The sequence below is a fragment of the Chlamydomonas reinhardtii genome, chromosome 6, assembly GCF_000002595.2.
Source record: "Chlamydomonas reinhardtii strain CC-503 cw92 mt+ chromosome 6, whole genome shotgun sequence".
NCBI classification, from domain to species: Eukaryota; Viridiplantae; Chlorophyta; class Chlorophyceae; order Chlamydomonadales; family Chlamydomonadaceae; genus Chlamydomonas; species Chlamydomonas reinhardtii.
Window position 1 is genome coordinate 2,546,281 of NC_057009.1, and position 17,290 is coordinate 2,563,570.

At 62.7% G+C, this 17,290-nt stretch overlaps 2 protein-coding genes across 2 annotated transcripts; one reads left to right on the top strand and one right to left on the bottom strand.

Moving 5' to 3' along the window:
• Positions 1–18: 18 nt before the first annotated feature.
• Positions 19–4,444, bottom strand: CHLRE_06g269250v5 (uncharacterized protein). Its single transcript, XM_001696184.2, has 11 exons — positions 4,196–4,444; positions 3,981–3,999; positions 3,636–3,689; positions 3,236–3,301; positions 2,843–2,965; positions 2,639–2,718; positions 2,335–2,374; positions 1,916–2,080; positions 1,519–1,692; positions 1,097–1,168; positions 19–797 (listed from the first exon to the last, which is right to left on the bottom strand). The coding sequence occupies exons 1-11, from the start codon at positions 4,399–4,401 to the stop codon at positions 543–545; spliced, it is 1,254 nt and encodes a 417-aa protein (XP_001696236.2). The 5' UTR covers positions 4,402–4,444; the 3' UTR covers positions 19–542.
• A 100-nt stretch (positions 4,445–4,544) lies between these two features.
• On the top strand, positions 4,545–8,980 carry CHLRE_06g269300v5 (uncharacterized protein). Its single transcript, XM_043062911.1, has 6 exons — positions 4,545–4,805; positions 5,385–5,500; positions 6,095–6,270; positions 6,459–6,568; positions 6,912–7,188; positions 7,545–8,980. Exons 2-6 carry the CDS (start codon positions 5,398–5,400, stop codon positions 7,956–7,958), a joined length of 1,080 nt encoding a protein of 359 aa, XP_042923617.1. The 5' UTR covers positions 4,545–4,805; positions 5,385–5,397; the 3' UTR covers positions 7,959–8,980.
• The last annotated feature ends 8,310 nt before the right edge of the window (positions 8,981–17,290 follow it).

Here is a 17,290-nt window from a genome sequence, read left to right on the forward strand (position 1 = left end):
TGAGCGGCGCGCCGGCCAATCGCGGTTTGCAATATGCGCACCCACGGTGGCGGCACGATGCAACATGTCGGCCCCACGCAGCCTGCGACATCAAACGGTTTTGACACCCCACGGCGGTCAGTTCCCGGCGCGCCCTTCTTGCTCCTACCTCCAAACGCCTGCCAGCCCGCCTTTCCTTCTGCACGGCAACGCAAGCCCTATCGACGTCCTTTACTAAAGGCTGAAGTCCTAGCCCAGCCGCCACCTGCAGAGTGGCCGCCATTGGCCCGGCCCAATGCGTCCTACCGCCGCCACACGCCGACACGCACACACCGTTGCCCACAGAGCGCGCTGTAGTCCCCCTAACCCCCTGTGTCACATCAACCCCGCCAACTAGTGCGCCGACACGAGCGCCAAGGCCGCCAACACGACGCGCTTCGCTGGCCGCCGTCCACAACTCCACACCGGCACCCACCCCAAACCCACCACTTGCCATTGCCCTGCAGTCCTCTGCATTTGCACGTCGCTACGCACCACACTACTGCCCCCGTGCCGCTAGGCTGCTAGCCCCTCCGTGCATACAAGTTGTAGATGCTGGTGCCCTCCAGCCCCGCCTCCTGCTCACACACCACATGGCTGAAGCCCGCCGCCGCCAGCACCGCCTGAACCCGCTGCAGCTGCCCCCTCGCCGCCGCCCCCTCAGTCGCCACATCCGCTGGCGCCACCGCTGCATCAGCTCCGGCTCCGGCTCCGGCTGCTGCTCCAGCGGCGGTGGCTGCCTCAACGGCCCGGGGCAGGTCGTGTACCTCCATCACCACCTGCGCCGCCACCGCCACAGACACACAGCCTCACGGACACAGCCTCACAGACACGGACACACGGCCCCACAAGACGACAGCATCACATGTGCACTGGGCAGCAAAGCGCTCCCTACCTAGCTACCCACAGGGGCTGTGTCTGCGGCATCCCCGCGCCCCTTCCCGCCCCCCTCCCCGTCGCTATCGCCTCGGCATATGCCACGTGCCCACCCGGTGTCGCCTCGCCTGACAAGCCGCCGCACCTGCCCGCACCCGCCCACCCACCCACCCGCCGCACACGCGCCCACCCGCCCGCCCACCTGCCGCACACGCGCCCAGTCCTCCGGCGCCAGTCCCGACAGCACCTGCAGCTCGGCCCGCTCCACGTCCACCTGCATGTGCACGGCCATACACACATGCACACGCACACGTTCACACACATACACACGCACGCGTACGTGCATATTTCCTCCCTTGCGCTCGTTTACGAGTGCATGGTCGTGCGTTCACGCGCACACACGTGCACCGGCGGGCAAGCCCACACGCGCGCATGCACACACACACACACACACACACACACACACACACACACACACACACACACACACACACACACACACACACACACCATCTTCCCCAAAACACCTGAACGCAAGCCGACACAACCCAGGAATCCAGGAAACCCAGTGAATGCGCCTGTGTATGGCACGGCAGCCGCAGCAAAGCCCGGCGCCGCACCCACCTTCAGCAGGTCCACCCGCTCCAGCCCCTGCTCCCGCATCAGCGCCCCCAGCGCCACCAGCGGGCACGCCCAGGTGCGCTGCCCCGCCAACATGCGCTCCACCACCGCGCCCGCCAGCCACCGCAGCAGCGGCCGCAGCGGCGGCAGTCGCCACAGCGCGCGACCCACCCGCGCCTGGAGGGCAGAGAGCGGGGGGGCAGCGGCGTGGGCAGAGACAGAGGAGAGGCAGGGGCGGGGGCGTGTAGGCAGTGTGTTTCGGCGAGGAAACCGAGAACAGAAGCTATGGATGCGGGTCTGTGCCGACATGATCACATGAAACAAAAGAGCGACGGGAGGGGGTGGTTTCAGGGACGGGGGCTGACTTGACAAACGTAACAGCCGAGCGGCACCGACTCACCAGCACAGGCTCCGGGATAGCTGACCGCTCAACGTCGGCCACGCGGCTTCCTGAGCCGGCTGTGCTGCTGCTACTGCTGTTACTGTTGCTGTTGTTGCTGCTACTGCCGCGGGCATCACGGCCCTCGAGCAGCGACAGGATGTAACTCCGCATGTTGGCGCGCACCTATGCCGGGTGTGTGTGCGTGTTTGTGTAAAGAAACGCAAGGAAGGAACACGCAGGAAAGTGCATAAAACAGTGGCGTGATGGTGTGTAGCATATGTAAATAAGCGCAAAGACTTGTATGCGATGCAGCAACGCGACGGTGTGCAGGCGTGTGTGTCAGCCCGCACCAAAGGTCCGCCTCACAAACCATCATTCGTCATGCAAAAAGCGGCCGGGGCACGCGAGGACCCAAACATGAAAGGCCGCGCCCGCACCTCTTCGTCGTCGGGGGTCATGGTGCTCCAGCCGGAGGCGCTGCAAAGCAAAAGTAACAAGTCTTGGCTGCTGACCTTTAACCTCGTGCATGCGATGCATGTGATGCATTGTGATACATGGCCGGGCCGGATCTGATTATCTCAGGTAGCCGGATCTGATTGATGCTCACAATAATTCTCATGGATATGATGCACGCGGTGCATGTGATGCATGTGATGCATTGTGATGCATGGCTAGGCCGGATCAGATCGCAGGTAGCCTCCACGCCACGGCCTGCCGCCGCGGAGGTGGCGTGACACGCACCTGTCGCTGTAGGTGGTGAACACCGCCTCGCGCTGCCCCGGCGGCCCCGCGCCACACGCCAGGAGCGTGGGCCGGCACGCCTGCATGGCACGGCAGGGGGGGGGTTACATTCATGATTATTTATTGGGGAGCGGGGGACGAGACAGGTCTATCGCTACCAGCGTGGGGTAGCCTGCAGACCTGGGCGCACGGAGACGCACGCACCTGCACGTCCCGCTCCGCGCACCAGGCCGAGTGCGCCGCCACGTTGGCAGCCAGCAGTGCGTGTGTGGCCGGCAGCGGCTCCAGAGACACCACACGCCCGGCCGGGCCCACCGCCTCGCAGGCCTGGGCGGGCGGGGCAGCGGCGGGGTGGGGGCAGCGGCGGGGCCGGGGCAGGCGGGCGGGTGTGAGGGAGGGATGACCGTGCAGCTGCCGCTTCAGGTGCAGGGTCATGTGCCCACTGGTCTTCCTCCCGACCCACTCACGCGCTAGGCACCCACCCATACCCGCACCCACATCCACACCCACACCCACACCCACTCACCACACCCACACCCATACCCACACCCACACCCACACCCACACCTCACCCCCGCCGCCTCCGCCTCCGCCCACCTGCATTGTGAACAGGCCTGTGTTGGCGCCCACGTCCACCACCGTGTCACCCGGGCGCAGCGCCACCTGCGGCGGGGCGCAGACTCGTCAATGGGTCAATCTTTGAAGGGACGCATGGGGGGATGGTGGCACAACCCCCGCATGGCCTCCACCACAGCTTCCAAGCCCCCGCACACATCTGATGACATCTCCAACAAGCCCGTGCACCCACACACACACATGCTGCATCGCATATACTGTCTTTTCGCTATGTTTTCCTTGTGCTCTTCAAAACACACACACACACACACACACATACACACACACACACACACATCCACAGACACACACACACACACACACACACACTGACTGACTGACTGACTGACGGCACACACATGTACGGCACAAGCGCGCTCACCCCATGCTTGAGGTACACGCGGTCCTCATATATCTCCCGGTACAAGAACTGCAGCTGCGTGTGTACGTTTGTGTACGTGTACGGCACAGGCATTGCAGGGGAGGCTGGCGTGGCTTTTGGGTGGAGGGCGTGGGCGGCTGATGGGGGTTTCGGGTGTTGTGATGACCCTGCTGCTCCCGGCGCGGTCCACCACCACGGCTGGCGGGGCTTGCAAGAATATCACAGCATAGCTATTGACGGTAGGATTCCTAGATAGCCCTAGATGCGAACGGTAACTCTGGTCCAAGGGCGAACCAGATCGCAACGAACACCGTACGCAAAGCCGTGCGGCCATGCCGCCCTTACCTCGTCGGCTGTAAAGTGCCTGGAATCAAGAGAGAGAAGCAACCATGCCGTAAGCGGGGAAGTCAGCGAGAAGGCCGCTTTTGCTGTGTGCAGGCAAGGGTGTATGCGGGAGGGGCGCGCCGTGCGCCTCTGGGGGGCAGGCAGCACAGTCGGCACACCCTCCCGGTTTCCGCTGCTTTCTGCCCCCTCCCGGTTTCCGCTGCTTGCTGCCTCACCGGAGCACGAGCCCATTCGGCAGCTTTATTGCAGGCGCATTGCCCACAGTGCTAGCTCCTGCCGAGCTCCTGCTTGTTGCAGCTATGCGCGGCCCTGGGCACGAGCGCCCCAGTGGGTGTTGCGGGACCTTGACCGTTGTTGGGCACGGAGCTCTGTGCAAGCAAGGGGTTGGCGCGATTGCGCCTGACAGGTGGCATGCCAGCATGGTTGATTGTGTATACAGTACCGCAAATTGGAAGGTTTTGTCGTTTTGAGCCAGGCGATTGGGCCGGTCTGCATCGGCCAGCATCGCATTCGATTAGGGCTCCGGTGTTTGATATTTTTCATTCCTGCGTTGCTACGTATGTACTTCATGTTGAAATAGCTTATCTGACCCTGCGCACAAGCAAGTATGGGTGCAATCGATTGGCAATTAGTCGCGCAAGCGGCCAATTTGATAGGCTGCAACTTTTACTATGTCACTCTTGCACTACTCTCACTGCCTAGTATACTCCTTACCTATCTTGGCTTGCGGCGCCCGACCGGCAGCGACGACGCACCCGGTAGCGCAACATTCTATGAGGGTCAGGTTCTGCACGTTCGGAGAGCACCTGTGAAGAATGAATTCCGGTGGGTGTAGCGACAGGAAGTGATTGGTGGCGGGTGACGCCGGCGAAGCTGGCGTCAACGAGTCATGGCGGTTTGCGGGCGTGGTCCGGCGCCGGTACAGTTGTGCATGGGAGCGCGTGCTGCATCCCCCGCGTCAGCCCCCGTCCTGTCAGCCCCCGTCCCCGCGCTCCATGGTCCCACACGTGCCGTGGCACTTGAGCGGATGCGGTCGCTGTTCCAGGACTGGCGGGCTGGGGGCTGGCACGTGGGGCTTGGGGCTAGCACGTCGCCGCACTGGGCCTCACGACCGGGCCTGTTACCGCATGTCAGGCTAGTGCCTGCAACTGCAATCACCCCGCCGACCCGCGACTGAAAGCGCGCTCTCCACTGACACTGCCTGAGCGCTGCCTGCTGCATGCTGCCACCCTGCATCACGACGACCTCCATCTCCGCTCCACACACCACACACCACACACCACACACCACACACCACACACATGCACACACACACACACATACACACACACATACACACACACATACACACACACATACACACACACACACACACATCACCGCGCACTCAACTGCCGCTCGCAGCTACGCTGTGCGTATGGCGGTGGTGGACCTGGAGCGGCCGCCGGCCTGGTTCGCGGCGCGGCAGGCGGCCGACCACATGAGCGCGGAGCAGGCCAGGAGCTTCGCAGGCACCACCGGTGGGTGGGGGCCTGGGTGGCTGTGGGTGGCTGTGGGTGGGTGGGTGGCTGTGGGTGGGTGGGTGGGTGGGTGGAAGTAATGTGTCAAGGCGTGTGGGCTGGGTGAGTGGGTGGCTAGGTGGGTGGGCACGGCGAAGGGCGAGAAGAGAGGTAGGTAGGTGGAGCGGTAGGGAGTTGGGGCGGCTGGCACGGCTTCGGCCCACTGTGGTCCCGTTGGGACTTGGGAGCGGTGGCCTAGCCCGGTGGGTGGGTGGTTGCGCGGGTGCGCTCAGGACAGGCGAGGCACACACACGCGTCGGCCACAGACCTGCACCGCACCCGGGGCCCCACGTGCACCACCAACACACCCAGTGCCGTCCCATCCACCACTCCCCGCGCACCTCCGATCCCCCTTGACTGGGACTGGAACTTCCCCCCTGCTGGCCGGCACTTGTGAATCAACTGAGCACTCCGGTTCTCCACATGAACGGCGAACTCGCCCCCGCGCCCTCGCCGTAAATCTCGCAACCCCCCCCCCTGTTCCGCAAGATACCATCTACCACTTCCTTAGTAAGTCATAAATGTCACCCCCCCCCCCGCTCTTCCTCCGCCCAGGCCCCGTCAAGCTGCTGACTGACCCCATCTCGGCCGGCTACCTCCAGAACCCCATCAGCGTGTACTACTGCTACAGCGGCAGCAGCAGCGGCAGCGGCAGTAGCGGCGGCAAGGGCGCGGGCGCTAAGGAGGAGGCGGGCGCAGCGGAGCCCAAGCTGGAGCGATGCATTGCAGAGGTGCGCGCGTGTGTGGAGGCAGGGTTGAGAGGGATTCAGTGTGGTGCCTTTAGTGATGTAGAGAGGCCCAAGACCGGAAACCACGAGGGCGGGGGGCGTGTGCCTGCCTGCCTGCCCGATCTCTGCTTACCCGTGTGTACGGCTCCAAGGCTCCTTCCCTCCCTCCCTCGCACACACGGACCCCACAGGTGACCAACACGCCCTGGAACGAGCGGGTGACGTTTGTGTTCGACCCGGCTGGAGCCCGAGTGGCCAAGGCGCTGCACGTGTCGCCCTTCATGGACATGCACAACACGTGGTGGGTGGGAGGTGTGGGTGTGGAATGTGTTTGTGCCGGGCTGGAGCGATGGGGTTGGAGCGATGGGGCTGACTGAGGCCCCCTCTCCCGCTCACATACCCAAGCCCATTGCGCTCGCAAGCAACTCTGTTCTCCACATGAACGGCTACCCCCACCTCCGCTCATTTGGTAACGGCTTCGTCTGCAGTCTTCAGTGCATCCTGTAACGCTTTTCCAAACATCCTTGCAACGCCACCCCGCCCCATCCCTCCGCCGCACCCTATATACACACACACACACACACACACACACACACACACACACACACACACACACACACACACACACACCGGCACCCCCACAGGCACCTGGAGGCCCCCTCCCCCGGCGAGCGGCTCAAACTGGTGGTGCGCGCCTCCCACCCCGTGTACGGCGACTACTTCCACGCAGACCTGGTGGCGCGCCGCTGCGGCAGTAGCAGCAGCAGCAGTGGCAGTAGCAGCAGCAGTGGCAGTAGCAGCAGCAGTAGCAGTAGCAGTAGCAGTGGTGGTGGCGGCGTGCTGAACGAGGAGGCGGGTCTGGGGCGGCTGTGGGCGTACGGCTTCATGCCGCACAGGGTGGCGTTCCTCATCTACTGGCAGGTGCGCGTGTGAGGGCGTGCGCGCGGGGTCGGCCCGCTGCTCCCACCGGCTAAGCGCATGCGCCCGGCTAAGCGCATGCGCCCATCTAGCTTTCACATCCTTGCAATCCTTGCAACCCTTGCAACCTTGCACTGCACGCCACCCCACCCACTGCATACGGCGCTCTCAATGCACTCACTCCGCCTCTCGTGAACGGCTACTGCCTCCCGCCCTCTGCTCTGCTTTTGCTGTCCTCGCCTCTGCCAGCCCCACCCCCTGGACGTGGGCAGCTCCATGTTTCATACCGTACAATCTGTTTGTCTGAATGGCTACCCACCTCCACCGCCGCCCTCGCCCCCGTGCCCTCGCCCCCTCAGGCCGTGAAGCTGCTCATCAAGGGGGTGCCCTTCTACGCGCCGCCCGGCAAGCACTACCAGCAACTGCTGGTGGCGGAGACCAGCCCCACGGCGGCGGCGGCGGCGGCGGGAGCAGCAACAGCGGGAGCAGCATCGGGAGCAGCAGCTACTGGGGAAAAGGGCAAGGTGGCGGGTGGTAATGGTGCCGCGGCGGGTGCGAAAGGCGGCGGCAGCAGCAGCAACAGTAGCAGCAATGGGGCGGCGCAGTCGGCGGCGGCGGTCGTGTCGGCGTGCGGCGGCGCGCCGGGCGGGCTGTGCCCCGTGGCGGCCTGGTCGCGGGGTGCGGGCGGTCACAGCCACCCGCGCAATGCGGCGGATGGGCGCCACTTCGTGTGGCGGCAGGCGCCGGGCTGGCCCTGGCGCGACCAGGCCTGAGGTCCCTGGAGGGGCGTGGCGTGAGGGCAGCGCGGGGCATGAGGGCGGCGTGGAGCGTGAGAGCGGCGGGCAGGGGCGGGGCAGGTACTAGGTAGCGTGCGGGTGTGCGTGCGCGGGATCGTGAGCAAGGAAAACGCGTGTCAGGTGAGGGAGGTGAGCGGCTGGGTGGGTTGCGAGTGGGGGCACGTGTGCAGCGGCTGGGGAGCGGTGATTGGGAGTCCGAGTGGTGACAGTGGGGGACTGCCGTGCCATAGCAGACGTAGGAAACGCATTGGGTGTGGGGAAGGGTGAGTTGGCAGGTGTACGTGTGGCAGGTGTGTGTGCGTGCGTGTGTGCGTGCGGCGCAATGCTGTATCCGCCGAGCGGGACATTCACAGGCAACTTGGTCGCAGCTGAGGCAACTGAGGCGCCGGCACAAACCAACAGCCGGTCCCCTCGCGACGTGTGGCCCGTGGGGCGGGGGTTTCGGGGCAATTAGGAATCTGGCGTTCGGGAACCCGTGCGCTTATGGGCGTGGGCATGTGTGGGGCGCGGATCGGGCACCTGGTCTGGTGATAGAGACTTGACGCTTTCCCGCGGCCGGCCGTCTGAGTTTGTGCGTCTCACCGTTGTACATGTCGTTGCACGGGGGGGGGGGTTGCAAGGATTGGTACAGAGAAGGGTAGCGAGGTAGACAGCAGGTGTGGTGTTGTGCGTACCGATGACCGACGGCGTCCGCCCAAGCCGGGGGGGGGGGCTTCCGCCCAAGCCGGCGGAACGCAGCAGTGTTCTACGGCACATTCGGTACTTGGCCCTGTGGAACACGCCCTGGGGGATCTAGACGTGTCTTTTGCCGACTGTCCTACTACACGGCATTACACGCAGTGTGTGAGGCGAGCCGTTGGCGGCTCGCTGCCGCTTGGGAGGGCCAGCCCTCGTGTCGGTGCGTGTGCAACCAAGGACGTGTGCAAGGGCCGTGCTTGCTTGCACAATGGACGTTCACGCCGACGAGAAGAGCATGTAACATGTAACACCCAATACTCATCAGCCGTGCCATGCTGTCCTGATCTGTTCAGTCCTGTTGCCGTGGACCCGCGCCAAGACGCTCCAAGCCGGCCCACCAGGCATGACCCACTGGCTGACCTACGCATGCAGTGAGCCGCAGACTGCGACGCGCCCGCAACGTACGGGCGTGCTTGCGAGCCTTGACATGCTCGCCGTTTGGGGGCCCGCTGCCGCCCTTAAGGCCGGCCGGCGTGGCTGGCCCGCCCCTGCCCCCTGGCTGGCGTGTGGTGCCGGCGGCCAAGTCACTAGGGGTGCATTACGGGGATTGGGGCGCACTCTCCCCACCAGTTACGTTTGAGGCCGTGTTGGGGTGCTGAGCAAAATCGCGCGCATGCCCGTGTCCATGTTTGGTCGGGCGGCCGCGGCGTCGGCTTATGCTTTGGGCAAGGTCCTGTATCATTTGGAATTTGCGGGTCTTCCCCAATTGTACGTTGTTGACCGGCTGCTAGCCAGGGTAGCGGCGGTGGTGGATCGGCGACTGTCGCCGGCCCAGTTTGATGCCAACCCCCAGGCACGCCCGCCTGGCCTCTCCATTGAACTTATGCAACTGCCTCCGGCGGTGGGGGGGGGCGGGCCTGTTACCGCTGGTGCCGCATGTGAAAGCGCGGCAAGCCGGTCTCGCGGTACGGTGTGTGTTGGGTGTGTGTGGTCTGCTGCCGTACGTGCCCCCGTGGACTCGGGTCGCGGCGGTGTGGCTGCGCCAGGTGCACCCGGCGGCAACGCCCCTGCGTTCGTTGGTGCGGGGGGCCGCGGACCGTGTGCTAAATAAGCCGCTCACCCCGGCGGGCAAGCCGTTTGCGCGCCTGCTGAAAGCCATGACTGATTTGCCCGCGGTGACTCTTGTGGCGCCGCCCGAGCCGGGAGCGTGGGTGAGTCATGTGCCGTTGTGGGCTAACCCGGCGCTGTGTGAGGACGGCCGCACGTGGGAAGTGGCGTTCGCGGATTTGTTCGCTCTGCCGGGACTGGCGTGTGTGGGCCAGCTGGTTGCAGCGCATGACGGCCTGAACGAACTGCGGCAGGCAGTGACACGCCCTTGGGCGGAGGGCTCCCGGTTTGATGAAGCGTGTGGAAATGCGCTGACTTATCGCAGCGCAGTGGAGATAAGTCTAGTTATTGCGACGTAACTGCCGTGTTGCGTTAGAGTCACGCACGGCGCAGGACGCTCGGGTACGTGCCTGTGCATGGGGCCGAACCGAGCTGGGTCTTGTACGCGTCAGGAGCACACGGCGCCTTATCTGCCGTTGTGCTTCTGTACTGTATTTCGGATCGTCCCTCTGCCGGGACGGTGACCTCAGTGTGTCGCACTTAAACGTTCCCTACATTTCTGGACTTTCTTTGCAATCCTATACCTGGTTCTAACTATACTTGACCATGTATGGACCGAATAAGCGTTTAATATATACTCAGACGGAGTTGCAGCGTTTTGTTGCGCGATCCTGCTCAATGGAACCCCTTAGCTTGATCACGCTCGCTCTCTGATCGTAAGGGAATGCCCTTCGAAGCTTCTCTGGCGCTTTGAACCACGCTTTGGTTCGGGGGCCGCATTCGGGAGCAAATCGGAGCAGAGCGGAGCTTTCAAGCGGAGCAAAGGCGCGCGAAGCGTTGCGGACAAGGCGTTCGGCAAGTCACTGAAAGCAAAAGGGCATGCACAGCTGTGCGGGCGGGCTACTTGCTTGCCATGCGCGGTCCTGCTTGCCGTGCCTTCGTGTCTACCCGTCGCTTTACAGTTCACAGCTTTGTGCAATACCTTTCCACATCTTCCATTGTGCCACCCCCACCTCCCCAAGACCCTCAGGACTTTTGGCGCGGTACTTCTCCTGTCTGCCTATCCAGGCCGCAGGGCCCGCGTGCCCTTGGGGAAGGGGCGTGTGTGCCGTTGGGATCCGGCCTGTGCGCCGCAAGCAACGGGCTTTGCGCCCTTGCCTTATGGACAATGGACGGCATACGTGCCCTTATGATACGGCCTGTGTGCCGCAAGCAATGGGCTCCGCGCCCTTGCTTTATGGACAATGGACGGCATACGTGCCCTTATGATACGGCCTGTGCGCCGCAAGCAACGGGCTCCGCGCCCTTGCTTTATGGACAATGGACGGCATACGTGCCCTTATGATACGGCCTGTGTGCCGCAAGCAACGGGCTCCGCGCCCTTGCTTTATGGACAATGGACGGCATACGTGCCCCTATGATACGGCCTGTGCGCCGCTAGCAACGGGCTCCGCGCCCTTGCTTTATGGACAATGGACGGCATACGTGCCCTTATGATACGGCCTGTGCGCCGCAAGCAATGGGCTCCGTGCCCTTGCTTTATGGACAATGGACGGCATACGTGCCCCTATGATACGGCCTGTGCGCCGCAAGCAACGGGCTCCGCGCCCTGGCTTCATGGACAATTTACGGCGTACGTGCCCTCATGATACAGCCTGTGCGCCGCAGGCAACGGGCTCCGCGCCCTTGCTCCATGGACACTTCACGGCGTACGTGCCCTCATGATACGGCCTGTGTGCCGCAGGCAACGGGCTCCGCGCCCTTGCTTCATGGACAATGCGCCGCGTACGTGTTCTTATGATACGGCCTGTGCGCCGCAAGCAACGGGCTCCGCACCCTTGTTTTATGGACAATTCACGGCATACGTGCCCGTATGATGTGACCTGTGTGCCGCAAGCAACGGCTTCGCACCCTTGCTTTTGGGTAATAGATGGCATACGTGCCCTTATGATACGACCTGTGTGCCGCAAGCAACGGGCTCCACACTCTTGCGTTGTGGATTATAGACGGCATTGAAATGCTTACGTGCCTTCGTTGTACATGCCTTTGCGTTGTGGACAATGTGTGGTCTGAGCGCCACGTTCGGATACGGCGTGTGTGCCGCCAGCAACAGGCTTTGCGCCTCGCATCATGTGTCTTGCGATATGGCCTGTGTGCCGCATGCAATTATGCTGCCTGCCCTGTCGTTATGGACGCTTCGACTTGTTGCGTGCCCTGCTGCGTGCCCTGTCGCAATACGCCTTGAGTGTACCGTGCACGGCAAGCCTGCGCCTCGCTATTGCTTCGTGTTGACAACGGAGCGGGCTTACGTGATCATGCGTCACCCTGTACGTCTTGAGGTCCGCACGCACATCATACTATCACGCGGCACCACCCTTGTAGTTTGGCTGACGCACCCCAAGCCAACCTATATGCATTCGATGTGTGCACTAGGCCCAAGTGCCGAATTTGTTTTTCCGGATATTTCGCCCTCAGTGAGCGATGTGGAGTTTTGTGCAGTTCGGCCAGCATGCTATGCCCAGCCAATAACAATACCGCATGACGCATAACTCTACCGCATGACGCATAAACATGCCTTCGTGCCCTGCACCAGGCATCGGACGCTGTGTCACGCAGTGAGCCCGACCCTGCGCAACCAACATTTTGTTGCGAGATACGGTCGGAGCTGGGATTACAGCCTGCCTGGTGGGTTTGGATGGCGCCCGTGTGTTGGGCTGGGCTGTTGCTGCTCGCGGTGGGGCCCACCACCAAGTCACGGCACCCATCCGCCCTCCCCTCTTGTTGGCCCACCCGCCTGTACACATGCCAGTCACCCGCTCGCCATCCTGTGAAAGCGGGTAGCCGACTTGGCAAGCGCTTTTCCTGACACTTGGCGCAGGTTTGAGTGGGATACCAGAATGGTCTGAATGTAGTTGTTGGATAACCAGTACACTGCGGTGTGTAGCTGGTTAGCGGGAGTGCCGTGCATGAAACACGCTACTCGACCCGCCATGCCCGCGCGATGGTACCACCAACCGTTCAACCCAGATCCATGCCGGGGTAGCATCGACCCCACAGTCAGACTGATAGCTCCTATCCAGGTGTCAGGCGCCATGTATGTATCTGTGGACGCGTCAAGCTGGCTTGTGCCGTAGCGTTGGCCGCCTGTATGGCACGGCATCTGTGTCACGTTATGGCCTCATGCTTACCGTAGTCACGCGGCTTGCGTGCTGTGCGGCACGCTCCCTGCCAATCCTTCAGGACATGTATGCATACATGTTACTTCGTCAGAGCCATAGCAGGGGCAGCGTGTTCTGTCAATGCCTCATGAACCCAGAGACCCAAGCCAACGTACGCATTAGTTCCGCAACGCACGTCAATGCCAACTGTATGTGTCGCCTGCCCACTCGCGAGTGGACGCCTAGGGAACCAACCTTGGTTCCTTTCAGCCCCGGCCTTACTTCACCCGGCGGGGCAATTACTTATCACCGAAGTGCTAGGAGCAGTGTGCTATATGTCATTACTATTAAGAGCGTATGGCGACACAGGCTCACATGTGGGTAGCCAGGCTTGGCAGGCATCCCAACTCAGCCCGGCCTCCTCACAGCAGTACCACGACGTGCCCGTACGTGGTCGAGTGCGGAGTTTGGCTGCCGGCGTGGCTGTATCATCTCTCACATTGGATGACCCATCCGCCACTGCTGTTCACTACTGGCACGTCCCTCGAGTCGCTCACCCACCGGCTCCGCCCAGCGTTCGCTCCCTTTGGCTGGGCCGGGGCCCGTGGCGCATCCAACCCGCCATCGCGGCCCCGAGTGCTCCTTATTTCCTCCCATCACTACGCCTTCTATCACTATAGATACATTGCGCGTTCCACGCGTGCCGGGTATCCTTCACCCCTCCGCGCCGCTCGACCAGGCCAGCCTTGCTGGGGTTGCTGAGGTGTTACCCTTCATGTTGCCCTCCCTGCTATTACGGTACACCCCACAGCTGCCGTGGCGTACGGTATCGGCACGTACGGGACATTGTGTGCATGCATCCCCGCGGCGTTTGGAGGCAAACATTCACGTGCGCGCCTGTCCTGCGTCCGCCGGGGTGATGCTATCTATGGGTGTACCTACTGCTTGATTGGTAGTGACTCTTATGCAAGACACTGCAAATCTCAAGCATGGCACCTAGCTAGCAAGAAAGAAATTAGTGTTCGTGGCCATGCTGCACGGCTGGGCATGGCTGCCCGCATCCTACACCACGACGGCGCGGGTGAACGAAGGGCAGGTTGCCGCGCGTGACTCGCGTACGTAAAACCGCTCTAGTGTTGCAACTCGCGCCTTCTCCTGCGTGGCGCATGTTGGCTAGCCTGTCCCAGCTTCGAGTCACGACGTTGTTATTATTCCCAAGGTTGTTCCGAGCAGCCTACAACGTCAACACGTGTTATGGCATGGCCCTGGGGGCCGGTAGAGAGTACCGAGGTCTCCAGTGGTTCGTGCCAACACGTGCCAACACGCACTGTTACCTTTCCTGGGCACACGGACGGCCACAGCTGCCCACAAGCCACACACCTGAACAAGGATGCATGTGTTTCCCTGTAACGCCCCGGCGTCGTCTGCATGGCTGGCGCACGCGGGATAACGCATGTGTGTTTCTGTCGTGGCCATTGGTGCACCTGATACGTTTGTGAGTCTGGTATCATGGCCCTTGCAAAGCCAGTCGTGTTCCTATTGCTGCTTGTCTTCTGGTAGTGACCATTGGCCGCCCATGACCGACGGAGTGTGGCGCTGTCAGGCCCCGCGTTGGCGTCGCCCTGCGCCTGCAGCAGGTGCCGGCGGCGCCTCCGGCGGCGCTCATCCCCGCGTGATGGTGCTGCTCGTGCAGCCAATATCCCCAAGCACGAAGCTCGTTCTATTGACCGCTGTTGAGTGTGCAACTAGGACCGTACGTTCGTGCGCAAGCTAGGCGATGGGCGGAGCGCTCCGCGGTGTTCGAGACACATGATTTCGGTAGCGCAAGGGCACGAACGCCACCGCCATCACCGCCGACCGCACCTTGGTTTGCATGACCGGCCGTTGGGCCAAGCGCTTTGCGAGAAGAGCTGCATACGCGAAGCCAATCAAGCCCAGCCACCAGGGCTGCCGTCGCCCGCACCATGACCTCCCGGCGTTGAGGACTACTACCAAACTCTGGCAGCACTTTCGGCCACTAGTGCAACCTCAACACGGGCGGGCTGGGGCGGGCACGGCGGACTTGGTGGGGTTATCGGGAGCTGCGAGGCCGGAGGTAGGAGGCCGCTGAGGGCCACGAATGAGTTGCTAGGCCGCTTGAGGCATGAGTGGAGGCTATTGTCGGTTTGAGAGATTGGGATTGTCGTTTGGGGCCGTGGCGGTTTGTAACGCTACACGGCAGTAAGGAGTCAATAAGCGCTGACTTATCGCAGCGCAGTGGAGATAAGTCTAGTTATTGCGACGTAACTGCCGTGTTGCGTTAGAGTCACGCACGGCGCAGGACGCTCGGGTACGTGCCTGTGCATGGGGCCGAACCGAGCTGGGTCTTGTACGCGTCAGGAGCACACGGCGCCTTATCTGCCGTTGTGCTTCTGTACTGTATTTCGGATCGTCCCTCTGCCGGGACGGTGACAACCCACCCGCCCCCCCTGGTGCCGCCGCGGATTAATGTGGTGGCACCCGTGGGCGCTGCGGCGTGCGTGGTTGTCTGGACTCTGCTGCTATCAGGCACTTCATACATGCGACACACCCAGTACTGGCAGCACTTTCGGCCACTAGTGCAACCTCAACACGGGCGGGCTGGGGCGGGCACGGCGGACTTGGTGGGGTTATCGGGAGCTGCGAGGCCGGAGGTAGGAGGCCGCTGAGGGCCACGAATGAGTTGCTAGGCCGCTTGAGGCATGAGTGGAGGCTATTGTCGGTTTGAGAGATTGGGATTGTCGTTTGGGGCCGTGGCGGTTTGTAACGCTACACGGCAGTAAGGAGTCAATAAGTATGTGACTGCTGTGTGGCGGCGGGTGCTGCACTGGAGCACGCGGGCGCGCCTGCCGTCGCCCCTGCCGGGGCCGGCGTCGCCTCATGAGGCGGCCGACCGGTTTGCGGCGGCGGTGGCCCTTCTCCCCGCTGGCTGGGCTGCCGCCGCGCGTGCCGCCCAGCTGGCTCGGGGGCTTGCCGCCGCGCTGCCGCTCCCGGCGGCCGACATCGTGAGTGCTACGGCGGAGTCGGTGAAACAGGTTGTGCGGGGGCTTGGCTGGTTGCAGTGCGGGGGGCCGCCCATCCTGCTCACTGCCTACACGGTGCAGGTGGGGACCGTGCTACAAATGGCTCCACAGTTAGCCGCCCTGAACGCTAAGCATTTGCAGTATGTGTGCGATGCGGGTGTGTCGGGGGTGGGGGCTGCCCTGGCGGCGGGGGCTTTCGTGTGCACCTTGGCCCGCTTGTGGTCGCTGAAATGGGAGAATCATCATAAGGATTAAGGAAGCGCTGTGGCGTGTGGCCGCCAACGCTTGCTGGGCGTTCCCACGGCATGCTAGCGAGCGGGCGCGAGGCGTTGCTGTTGACCCGTGTTGGGCGTGTGGGGTTGACATGCAGGATGGGGACCGGCGTCACTGGTTTTGGGACTGGCGCTGTCCCTGCGGGAAAACATGGGAATGGCTATGGGTTTCGTGCCAGAGGATGCTCTAAGTGCCTTCTCTCGTGAGGAGTTGTGGTTGGTGCGCCCGCCTGCGGGGCTTGCGCCACCTGTGTGGGATGTGGTGTGTCTCGCTGCTATGTCTGCCCTGGACTTTGGTCGGCAGCGTATGGTTATGGCCGGGCTGGCGGCGCGAGCGAAGCTGCCGTCGGCCCGGGTGCTGAGCATTGGACTTGCCGTCGTAGCTGACTTCTGGGGTCGGCTCCAGACGTTTGTGACTTTGGGTATCAGGCCGAAGGGTTGGGACACTGTGCCGTCTGCGCATCCTTTCATCTCTCGGGCTGTTGGTGACGGCATGGTTTTGCGCTTGCCGTATGACGCTGATTCCCCGCCTCCCTCGCCGTGAGAGGTTGTGCGTGGTTGGTGGCTTTGTGTGTGGGCAGGTTGCACGCGTGGGCGACCGTTCTAGTACCTGGACGTTTGCGCCCTGGTTAGTGCGTGCGCTGTGCGTGTGTCCTGCGGCCTAGACGTTTCCCGGCACTTCTGTGCCTAGGCTTGTGACGTTGAGGCACAGCGGTGGGGCTCTGGCGGGTTGAGGCTTGGCTAGGACTCACTGTGCGCGGAGTCACACGGACTTTGCCCGCGGGAGGGTTTGCAGCAAAGTCGGGGTTGGTGGAGTCATGTTGGGCCCTGATAGCATGTGATGGCTCGGCGTCTTCGGGTGCTGGGACTGTCCCCTCTGTAACATCCGCATTCTTAAGGCTGCCGCCTTCAATCACATTTACAGCTGTTTGATCCGCATTCGGCGCGGCGTCCGGTCTCCGCATGGTGACACACACACACACACACACACACACACACACACACACACACACACACACACACACACACACACACACACACACACACACACA

What these genes read in the sequence shown, in the direction of transcription:
- CHLRE_06g269250v5 (XM_001696184.2), bottom strand. Translation starts at nt 4,401, where the DNA reads ATGCTGGCATGCCACCTGTCAGGCGCAATCGCGCCAACCCCTTGCTTG. An exon ending in GCGTGTACCTCAAGCATGGG is followed by an intron (nt 3,302 to 3,635) that starts GTGAGCGCGCTT and finishes GCCCCGCCGCAG; the next exon opens with GTGGCGCTGCGCCCGGGTGA. An exon ending in AGCGGGTGGACCTGCTGAAG is followed by an intron (nt 1,169 to 1,518) that starts GTGGGTGCGGCG and finishes GTGCACATGCAG; the next exon opens with GTGGACGTGGAGCGGGCCGA.
- CHLRE_06g269300v5 (XM_043062911.1), top strand. Translation starts at nt 5,398, where the DNA reads ATGGCGGTGGTGGACCTGGAGCGGCCGCCGGCCTGGTTCGCGGCGCGG. An exon ending in GAGCTTCGCAGGCACCACCG is followed by an intron (nt 5,501 to 6,094) that starts GTGGGTGGGGGC and finishes TCCTCCGCCCAG; the next exon opens with GCCCCGTCAAGCTGCTGACT. An exon ending in ATGGACATGCACAACACGTG is followed by an intron (nt 6,569 to 6,911) that starts GTGGGTGGGAGG and finishes GCACCCCCACAG; the next exon opens with GCACCTGGAGGCCCCCTCCC.